This window comes from Leiobunum rupestre, chromosome 8 (genome assembly GCF_980474605.1).
Source record: "Leiobunum rupestre chromosome 8, qqLeiRupe1.1.hap1, whole genome shotgun sequence".
In the NCBI taxonomy this organism is placed as follows: Eukaryota; Metazoa; Arthropoda; class Arachnida; order Opiliones; family Sclerosomatidae; genus Leiobunum; species Leiobunum rupestre.
Genome location: NC_143391.1, coordinates 6,899,546 through 6,911,564, shown reverse-complemented (window position 1 = coordinate 6,911,564; position 12,019 = coordinate 6,899,546). Strand labels below are relative to the sequence as shown.

The following is a 12,019-nucleotide window of genomic DNA, read 5'->3' as shown; positions in this document are numbered from 1 at the left end:
GGATTAGAAAATCTAATCTAGATTTAATCAATCTAATCACGATTTAAACGAGATTTAATCATTCTAATCATGATCTAATCTTTTTAATCAGGATTTAATCTTTTTAATCAGGATTTAATAATTTAAACAGATTTAATAATTTTAATTAGATTTAATCATTTTATTAGTTTTAATCATTTTAATTAGATTTAATAATTTAATATATTATATAATCGGTCGAATCGAGAATTTATCATTAAAATCAAAACTAAAGTACGATTTAATCATACTAATCACGATATCATTTTTAAATCAGGATTTAATAATTTTGATCAGATTTAATCATTTTAATCAGATTTAATCATTTAATCATTATTAAATCAGATTTAAACATTCTAATCATGATTAATCGTGATTAAATTGAATTTAATCAAAATTGGATTTAATCGTTTGAGGGGTGCGTCGTTAATCAAGGAAGTGATCTGCCCCTCGACCAAAACCAATGAATTTCCTTCAATTACTTCCGTGTCCTGGAAGGTATATAAGTAACGAAGTAATACGGGATATGTCTACCTCAGCCGCAATATTAATAATTAATATTAATAATTAATTAATAATATCATAATCCTAAAGGTCTAGGCCAAATGTTTGACGATCACATACCCGTTATTAAGAGGTAGGTATTCAAAATCTGAACCTCCTAGTGGTTACGTCCTCAACTACGCATTTCTTAAATAAATTTCGCGAAATGCATTATGAATGCGCACAAGCATTAAACTTAGACCACGCGGGAGAAATCTACGCCGCGAGCCCTTAGCACCATAACCAAGACTTATATGAAATTTTATCGCTTTAAAACATAAAATTAACACTTATCTTTGCAAAATTATTCATCGGAACCTAAAACTGGCTATAAGAGGAAGGAATTTATTTTTTAAATTTAAGATTTTGACCCGTTTTGCGTGTTATTTATCAACCCGAGCGTGGCTGCTCTACCAAGTAAGAGAATATTTTAAATATAGAAATTTTGAAAAAGGAGATGTCGCTACTGCCCTATCGTCGTCCGTTAATTTTCTTATCTCCAGGACCATATCGTAAACATGGGGCTCTATGGTAGACCTTTGCTTATGAGGACCTTGTGATAGGCTTATGATAAAACTGAATTGTAGTCTCCTACCTGACATTTTCGTGTTTTTGGATATAAATTTTGTGAAATTGGCCTTCCCGAGGAGAGACGATGTCCGCTTTCATTTCCATGGCAACGTGCTGCGGCAGGACGCTCAACAACAGACGCTCCTGGGACCCACCACGGGAGAAAAAAACACAGAACAAAAAATAAAGTTTTTTAGTGCCCACAGAAAAATAGCTCTGAACGTCAAAATAAGCCTTGTCGGAGGGCTGGCTCTTTGGGGACCCGAGATATTCGAACGGGGACCTCGGTCGGCCGAATGGTTTTTTAGCATTTTAATTTCACCGCCATTGGCCGCTATCTCGCGCTATCACCGCGAAACTAAAAGAATCTAATGTCCTCTTGGCGCCTCATTAAGATCGAGGTATCACCACCGAGTTCAAGAAAAAGAACAGAGATTAGCTTCTCTATCAACCGTTCCAAAAGCTTTTAAATTTTTGTAAAGTCGACTTCTTACGGTCTAAATAAAATCCCGAATGTTGCGCTTTGTAATTTGATCAAAGAAAATATACTTCCCTAAAATCCGACATCGCTTTTGGGGATTAACTATTCAGGGTCCTAGATTTCAAATGGCTTTATAATTTGACATTTTCTATTAAGGGCCTTTCCATTCGATTAGGGTCAAAGTCGAGGTACGTAAAATTGGCTGCTAAGCGAGAATGCTGGTTGGCATTTTAATGGTTAAAAAAAGGAATTTACGTTAATTCCCGTATGAACGCGACGCGTTGGGTCGATCCGTCGCTTACCAGTTTTTCGTTTTCGTCCTCCATTTCGAGTCGAGCGTTGATGCAGTTCCGCGTGTCCAAGAAGGCCTTTCTCTGGGCCGCTTCCATCAGGGTGTGGATGAAGAGGCCCACCACGTTGACGCAACTGAAAACCAGTCCATTGGCCAGCAGCTGCTTCCAGGCATCCATCCAAAATGCAACGGTTGATTTTCGGACGACGTCGGAAAAACAGTCGAAAAAGAAAGAACAGACCATTATTAGAAAAAGAGAAAGAAAACAGCTTAATGGAGTGTTGGGGACCACGCCGAGTATAATAGCTGTTAGTGGATTTAGGTCTAAGTTAAGGCACCCGAAAAAATTAAGAAAAGTGCTCGCTATTACTAAACAGAAACCAAACTTATCTTACGAAGCAAAGTCATTTAAGTCAACTTCTAAATGAGATTGACGATCGTGTCTGGTGTCTCGTTTGAGAAATGGGTTCTACTTAAGGTTACAAAACGTTACATTAGCGTATAAAGAGTTTAAAATGGGAACTTTACGAAATCGGTCTGTAGATATTTAAATGTTTCGCTGTTTAGAACCTTTTTGACTTCATAAAACAACTGATTATGCAAAATGTCAATTTTTACGACATGAGGAGTATGAAGCATAGTAACCAAAATGATTTAATGGTAACCAAGAACGCGTAGAAGTAACTAAGAACTATGTACGATTATTTGATCCCTGCTTATATGGTCTTATCAAAGATAATATAAACCTTGTAACCCTAGATTCGAAATAACTTTCTCGCTCGTAGTCAATAGCGTTTACCCACTTCCTACCGGAACTCAGGAAAAATTAGCTCCGTGGTTACCATGATAATCAACTATAGATAAGACCACGGCCAGCTTTGATAAAGCACTGTTCGCGCAACAGCGCGTCATCAAAGTTGGCCATGATAGGACAATACATCGACCCATTGAGGCAGATTTTTCGGAGGTCACGTGCTGGAAGTGAGTAAAATATAAAATATAAGGTACTTAGTTCTACATTATTTTTGGTCTTATATATCTCAGAATGAAAACGCACTGAAAATCTGTATTTAGCGCCATCTGGAAAACGCAAAACTGGGATATCAAAAATGGTAAAATTTTTTTTAATTTACATTCGCTAACTGAATTATAAAGATAATATTAATAATAACAATAAATAATAGTACATTTTAATTTATTGACTCCATTTTCCACAGCTATATGAAAATTTAGGCACTAGAAGGCGCCATTCAATTTCCTGAGTAACAGAAGAATAACTTGATGGTGCCAGCTATGGGAGCAACAAACACAAGGAGAACCCCGCTAACGCAGTGTTGTGTACAAATGTCATTGGACGAGCTTTTACGCTGGACATTTTACGGGCGGCGAGAAGACAATTTCCGAATTTTCCCCTTCAAGAAAATGCATGATTTTGACGCCTCTTATCTTTTCCCAGGTTAAGGCAGTAGAGAGCTAAGGCTGAAGGTTCTAATATCCACAGTTATATGTATTAATAATATTAATTTGATTATAGTAAAACCTATTTGGTCTGTAGGCGTTCACTCCAATAGTTCTAATCTTCGAATTAAATTATCTTGAAGATATTAGTTAATACATGTGTATAATAATTTGCTTCGTGCTTTGGAGAAAGCCGCGAACTATCATTCCAACGTGACTGTATTTATATTCTTGAATATTATAACAAAACTAGAGAAGTCGGGAATTTGATTAAAGAGTAACGCGTTTGCGGCACGCTACAAAGCTGTCCAAATAATATCCCAGAAGAGATCTAACAACCGTACCGCACGAAATATATTTAAAATGATAATCTGTAGCGTATAATCGTAGGAAACGACCAAGATATCATTTATTAAAAGCCCCTAATCGAAAATGATAATAGGTCAAAATGTATAGCAACTTTGACTTGGCGGAGTGCGTGTACATTGGACGCTTATTCCGACACCAGGTAAAACCGGACACGCGAAAAAGCTATTAATAAAAATGTTTCCGACAGACGTAGGTCTTAGTCGGTTAAACGAAAAGTTGGTTGAACTGCCGCGTTAAGCGTATGTAGGGTCCGGCGGCCAGGAAATGGTCAAGAGATAGAACTGTCCGAGGAATTGTCTAAAAGGTTCGAAAGACAGCTTATGGGAATGGCAGTTCCTTTCCGCGTCGGAATCTCGCGAAGGCTTAGAGGATCGTTTCTCTACGCGCCATTTAGCGTCGAGTAGCCGCGCCTTTGAAAGGTATAACCGTCGTAGTTCGGTTGTTAAAAGGGAACAGACTGTACCCGCCGTGATACGACACGTAGTTCTCATACGGCTATAGCGATTTTAGCGTATATTCTTTCGCTTCTAACGTTCAGACATTCTTGGCCCGTTATACGTTAGGAACATTAGTCACGCGTCTCAAAGCTTAGCGATACGCTTGTTGTTTTTCGCCGCGGACTCTTATTTGTTGCTCGTGTGAAAAACGACCGAGCCGCCATCTAGGCGCGAACAAGCGAACTAACGTACGTATGAGAAAGAAACTATCTCGATGGTTCACCTACCCCGCCTCTCAGCCCCCAACCAACTCGGCCGATAACATTAATATCGAGAAACAGCTCCTCAAGGACTCCCCCAAAAGAACCTTTCTAATAAATTAAATTTCTTCAGTCCGCGGTTTAAAAGGGAAAAAGTAAGGGACGAATTTGATTTTCAATGCTATAAAGATCGCTTTGAAAGAGCCGTTTTGGCTTCCTGTAAAAGGCGAGGGCGAAGAAATACGCATACTCAGAGGCCGAGAAGTTTGTCTTGAGTGGTAGCACTTCGAACCAGGTTCTTTCACTCCAAATCGAGATTTTTTTTTCGAAAAAATGTCTCGCACCCATTTTATTTTAAATTACATCCGTGATTACTTAACGCTTATTTAAGATTATTCATTATTTTTGCCTACTCTTTTGCTATTAATCAACCAGCAAGTAGGGCTGAGAGATTAGTGGTTTTAGGCAATCGAGTCGGGTATCGAGTACGAAATTTATTTTTCATCGAGTATTCGAGTCGAGTAATATTGAAGTCGAGTCGAGTAATCGAGTACTTAAGGAGGAGATTTTCTCTTATTCGAGTCAAGGAAATACGAAAAAATCTCGAGTAATATTTTTAACGAGTCGGGTTATCGAGTACTTGATTAGGAGCTGGTTTTATTCGAGTCATTAGGAAATTAAATTTAAAATGAGTATTAACTAACTTTCAATGAGCACTGAAAAATATTATTTGAATTTAAATGAACCACAGTTTCCACAACTTTAGTAACATTATAGTGACTAGTGGGATATGCTAGCCTAATTATAGTAATTAATAGTAAAATAACAATTCAATTAATGTTAATTTTTTAAATTATTAATGTACCGTCTAGACGGTACATTAATAATTCCCACCCGTCTGCCCGTATATTGCTTAGGAAGTTAAGACACCTGAGTTCTAACCATAGACATAATAAAGAAATAGACCCAAGATTCTACCGGGGGTAAATACGGGAGCGATAACTAGCAGACAACCGGTATTTGTTCAGTATTCCTGTGGTACCACGTTTAAGCGACGCCTGTCGATTAAGCGAGAAAATACAAAATCATCACGTGACACGTCACACATGTTCGTGTTTGTAATCTTTTAGGTACTCTGACGTGATTCGCGAATATTTTGGCTGTGAGAATTTAAAATAAGGTAAATTTTTATTATAATTTTTAAATAAGTAGTAGTAGAATCATTATTAATCCAAGGTAGAATCATCCTTTTCATCAAAATTCCATTTACTTTTGTTTACAATTTAGAATCTCAGAATATTCCCATAACAAGCCATAACCACAACAAACCGGATAGATACTTAAGCCTTTGACAAAATATCATTTCGCAATTAGAATTTTTTGTTTTTAATTATAAGATCATCTGCTGCTTTTTATTTGGGTTTTGAAAGAATTAATTGACTTATTTAAAAATTATAATAAAAATTTACCTTATTTTAAATTCTCACAGCCAAAATATTCGCGAATCACGTCAGAGTACCTAAAAGATTACAAACACGAACATGTGTGACGTGTCACGTGATGATTTTGTATTTTCTCGCCTAATCGACAGGCGTCGCTTAAACGTGGTACCACAGGAATACGGAACAAATACCGGTTGTCTGCTAGTTATCGCTCCCGTATATTTTTGGCAAATCAAACTCCGCGTAAGGTGTCTATTTCTTTATTATGTCTATGGTTCTAACGCCGGCCGACATCCGAACTCGTGAAGTGAAACCAAAAACAAACTTAATAATATTGTTTAAAGAAAAACCGCGCAGGCGCACTACGTATTAAAAACCGTGATCCATCCCCAAGGTACGAGGGGTTGATCACTCCCCGTAATCGGTGTACAGGCCTGTAGCTTTGACTGCACTAAAATGATTACGTAGATATAGCACTACCAAAGGCTGTACTCATTTTCATATTTATGTAATCGGTGTACATATTATCAGAGTGGTTGGCCCCTCGTCAAAGCATTTGTTGTTTGTACGTCTTGTAGGTACAGTTTATTATTGCCACCCCAAAAAGTAGCAAAACCCCTTCTTTGTATTTAGAGCAGCTTATTCGAGTAATTTTATTGATAACTCGATAATCGACGAGTATTTTCCAATTACTTATTCGAAGTCGAGTTCGTAGTACTCGACCTCAAAAAATGCCGAGTAATCGATGATGTTCGAGTACTCGCACAGCCCAACCAACAAGTCATGAAACCTCACAAACTATAACTTTTATTCTTTAACTAGCTCAAAAATAATAATAGATATAATTAATTTTTACATTTTCTTAAAAAAAATTATGAAACTAAATGGATTATTATTACTTAAATATTAATAATACAAGCTTTTCTAGATTCTAATAGTGATTTTAAAAAGGGGTTATGAGTTCCGTATAAATTTATGAGTAATAGACCCGAATAGACCTGAAATAGACCCACGTTGGTCAGTAAAGACTGGCTCCATTGTGCTCGTGGCTGTAGGTAGGATAAAGCGAACACTCGGAAATGCAATTTTCCATCCGAAAACAAGGATTACGCCAGATACACAGTCCTATAACCAGGTTAGCGCATTGAGTAAATATTATAGTAGTACTTCTTCTTCGAGAATATGTATAGAATAGATTCGGAAAACCGAATACCAGTCCTTCAAATATAACTCGGGATAAAAAGTCAACTTGGTGGATGCAAAAAAGAAGAGATTCCCAAATACGCGGGAACGGGATAGTTGAGGGTTAGCAACGGAAGTTGAAAGAGTGTAGGTACATATAGCTGGCTTATATCGAGCGGCTTACGGATATTTACCGTGGTGGGGGGAAAAACTCTGGGAGATGCTTTTCCTTTATAGCCGGGAGTAATGGGGGAAAGAGTACACATACGAGACTATCTCCGCACAACAGTCCGCGAGCCAGTTACGCGCAATTTAAGGAGTGCCAAAGACTCGCGGCGAAATACAGAAAAGTATCAATGTCGGATGCGGATTTATGGCGAAAAAAAATGAATAAAATATAAAAGGGATGGGTCTTCGAATCCAATCCGGATAAAGATTTCAAGGGTGTTCCAAAAAAAAAATTTAAGTCGGTTGGCACCGATGTCCAGTTTATTCTGTAAAAATCAAAAATGACCCAAAAAAACATGATCCGTCGAAAATCACAATGCGCGTGTGCCAAAGAAATGTCAAACTATCGATAGTATTGGTCAAACTCAAAATTGTGGCGGTCTGTAATGCTGACGTAAGTGATTTTAATTAAATGCTTCGACATACGGTCGATGGTGCCAATTTAAGCCTTGGGCACCAAAAATAAACAGGTATTTTACGTCCGCTTAAGAATTTAGTTTATGATTTGACTCAAATACCGGATAAAGCGTAACCTACAGCCACCTTGGAGCAACAAACATAGCTAGCCTGCAAACACGGTAACGAAGGGTTGTGTACAAATTTAATTAGACGAGCCTTTACGATGAACGTTTTACAGAAAGGGGGAAGACAATTTCCGAATTTTCCCCTTCCGACGGCAGCACACGCTAAAGTGTCTAACCAATGAAAAATGTACGCAAGAAAATGCAAAACTTTTGACGGGTTGCGTTCTCCTTGTGTGGGGTGCTGTGTTTGTTGCTCCTAGCTGCCACTACTTAAAATGGAACTTACACAATCGATTGTTTAATATTTCGATATCCGCCCCTTCTCCACACGCGCATTGCCATTTTTGACGGATAAATATTTTTTGTCATTTTTGATTTTTTACAGAATATCCTTCCTGATAATCTTTGAGGAAGCAATAGTTTTTTTTTGGAACATTTTACCAAGTGGCTCGCGAAAATATAGGAAAATAAGTCTTCTCAGCCCCCTAATCCGAACCCCCTTTAGTACGCCCCTGGGTGCCCTTAAGTCCTATTGCGGCAACAATACATTCTGCACCATAGAAAGCAAAATACCATCATTTATATCATATATATTATACGTATAAAAATCCCCTGAAAGGAGAAAAAATGTTATAGCCACTAGGATTTGTTGGTTATATAAAAGTTCTCTTTCATCTCTGCTCAAAATAGCCATAAAAAAGGGGGGAGGGAGTTGAATGTAGTTGACCCCCGCTATTTTTATCGTGTGTTGGAAGACCATTTACGTCCGCACGTCCGAGAGAGGGCCGAACTATTGTTCTCTTTTTCTATTCGAAAGATTTGACCACTTTGCTTTACATGTGCGTGAAATAAAACGTATTACGTGAGGCTGCGAATAAAATAGCTTTAGACACGGACCATGGCTTGGAAATGGCTTGAATAGCCTCGTCTACTTTATTAGAAGGTTACTCAATTTATTGGGGTCTGAAAATGAAAAGGCTAAAACTAGACGTCTTTGCTCCGCCATTAACTATAGATTGTTTCATACAGGGTGTCCACTAAAAAAAAACAAAAAAATATAAATAACTTAAATTTTTTTTATTTCATTTAAAATTTCTATGCAGGGGGATATTTGCTAGTGTAAAATTGAACGACCAGGAACCTTGTCTTCAAGGTCATTAAAAATTATCTCGAGAAACCGTTGGGTTCACGGATTTGGTTCCAATTAGAGTAGTTGCTCGCCATGTTATTAGTTCAAATAACTTTGATTTGACCAAATTTAACCAATCAGAAGCCGAGAAATCGAAGGTTAATGAATTCAGTGTTTGATAATAAAATAATCTGATTAGTTTTAATGTGAATAAATCAAATACATACCGAATAGTTTACAACGGTTTAACGACGGAGTTCATAGTGTTGTTCAACATTTAAAATGAAATGTCACGGAAGGCATTAATTATTCTTTCTTGTTGTCATGACAACCAATCTTACTGAAAGGTTCAATTCATTAACCTTCAATTTCTCGGCTTCTGATTGGTCAAATTTGGTCAAATCAAAGATATTTGAAATAATAATATGGCGAGCAACAACTTTCTAATTGGAACCAAATCCGTAAACCCAACGGTTCTCGAGATAGTTTTTGAATGACCTTGAAGACATGGTTCAAGGTCATTCAATAACAAGTTTTTCAGTTATTTATCATTTTTCGTTTTTAGTGGAAACCCTATGTATTGACGCGTTCAAGACAGAAAATGGCCGGAAATGATTGCGAAGCCAAAACAAATTAACCTTTTCAATTTCGATAGAGCCACCTAGTGGATGGCACGAGATTTTAGTCCCATTCGACCGAATCCTACTCAACCGAACAATTTATTAATACCGTCTCATTTGGCCGAATATAGCCTAAATATATATATTTTCATACATATTAAACGTTTTCTTATTTACTCTTTTTCCACTAATTTATCTAGTAGTACATGCATATAAATCTATCCTAACCTAACCTAATCTAAACTACTTAACCTAACCTAATCTAAACTACTTAACCTAGCCTAATCTAAACTACTTAACCTAACCTAATCTAAACTACTTAACCTAACCTAATCTAAACTACTTAACCTAACCTAATCTAAACTACTTAACCTAACCTAATCTAAACTACTTAACCTAACCTAATCTAAACAACTTAAATTAACCTAATCTAAACTACTTAACCTAACCTAATCTAAACAACTTAACCTAACCTAATCTAAACTACTTAACCTAACATAATCTAATCTAACCTATTTAAACTCAGTTAGGCTAATACCAAAGGCTCACCTAACCTTACTTATTTAACCTAACCTAACCTTACCTTACTAAACAATTAATTAAAGACCACTGTTGCATAGTAAAAATTATAAATATTTAATTAAAACTATTTAAAAAAATTCTATGCAACAGTGGTCTTTATTTTTTATTAATTGTTTAGTGTTTAATGCATAGGGTTAGTCCTCTTATACTAACCTTACCTTACCGTACCTAACCCAACAAAATACTGTATCATTTAATTCTTTTAAAACCCGCCATTGGGCTATATTTCGAAATAGTTTCCAGAAATATTCGGGGCCCTAGGCAGCAAGATATAAGGTAAGAGCTAAAAAAAAATGGAACTGAAAGCGGGGCCCTCGGAAAGCACCGTGATGCGCTGGGCCCTAGGCGGTCACCTCGCTCGCCTTGCAACAACACCGGCCCTGATGCCAGACGAATTAACAGTAAAAATATCCGCCATATTCTCGGTAGATGGCTCTACATTACAACTAAAAAGGTTAATTGATAATAGACGAAGACAGCCATTAGAACTCACGTTACCTAAATGCTTGACACGTTAGAAGCGATCGCGAAGTACGTGAAGGCAGGAAAGGTGCGCGCGTAAGCGGAATGAAAGAGGCGTTGTTGGCTGATTACGTTGTACGGAAAAATTTCGGGAGTCATTTCCTTTCGTGTTAAAGCTTTATTACCTCCCTCCGCGAAACAAAAAAATACACGAAAATTATAGAAAATAGTTCCGTTTTCCCACGGTTTTGTGCGGGCATACTTTAACGAACGTTTGAAGGATGTCATGTCATTAGATTCAATTCACCGCGGAAGATATTTATCAGCTTATTTTTCCTACTTTTAATTTTTAAGCATTTTTCATGATAAAGATTCTGGAGTCTAACAACATTATATTAGATGTCAACAATATTTCGTTGGCTTGGTTTAATAAAGTCGTAACTCTACTGAGGACATTTTCAAACGTAAAAACGGACGATCTTTCCCCTAATTCAGTTAAAAATTAAATATAATTTATTGTTATGGATATATTACAATTTAAAAAAATGTCGTATCTTGGTTACGATATTATTAATCCAGAAAAATGTTTAAAATTAATTTAGTAACTTCAAGTTACGATATTATTGATCTAAACAACTGGGTTTAAGAAAGTAGTAACTTCAAGTTACGATTTTATTGATCTAAACAACTGGGTTGAAAAAAGTAGTAACTTCAAGTTACGATATTATTGATCTAAACAAATGGGTTGAAAAATGTAGTAACTTCAAGTTACGATTTTATTAATCTAAACAAATGGGTTTAAAAAAGTAGTAACTTCAAGTTACGATTTTATTAATCTAAACAAATGGGTTGAAAAAAGTAGTAACTTGATATTTTCTATTTTAACATTAGATTTTAGTTTTCTAAACTCTTGTAACTTGTTTTTCATATATATTATACTCTAAAATAGTTTATATTTTATACTTCACTAAAATACCTGATTTAGTATAAGGTTCTAAAACTTTAAAGATAAATTTCTCAAAAGTAAATTTTTCAAGTTACGACTTTATTAAACCAAGCCAACGATTTGTTAAATCCTACTGAATAATACTACTATACCAGAGTTTATTGACAGTAGACCGTAGCAACACGGCTTCATTCCTACTGTCGATCACAATGCGAATCGTACCACAATTTCTTTACTTAACGAGAGTTAGTCGACAGTGGAGTAAAAGCGACGAATCGCATTTCAATATTACAACATATTAGACATAGTTGGCGGCTGGCCAGTTCGTGAGCGGCCCTGTTACAAAAGTCAAAAATAAAATTAGGTATATTTCTTAAACTCGATTTTAAATCTTTCACTGGGAATAAAAGTTTTTTAAATACTTTTTTATATAAATACGTCATTTTACGCGTAATTACCTATTTTCAAAATAAAAT

General features: G+C 36.2%; 1 protein-coding gene across 1 annotated transcript in view; it reads right to left on the bottom strand.

Annotated features, from left to right (window-relative positions):
- Positions 1-12,019, bottom strand: part of LOC149932261 (adenylate cyclase 1-like) — a 144,958-nt gene that overhangs the window by 89,644 nt on the left and 43,295 nt on the right. The window contains exons 3-4 of the mRNA XM_090156989.1: positions 1,915-2,064; positions 1,157-1,275 (exon numbers count right to left, since the gene is read on the bottom strand). Of these exons, the coding sequence (XP_090013115.1) occupies positions 1,157-1,275; positions 1,915-2,064 (269 nt within the window). The remainder of the gene's footprint in view (positions 1-1,156; positions 1,276-1,914; positions 2,065-12,019) is intronic.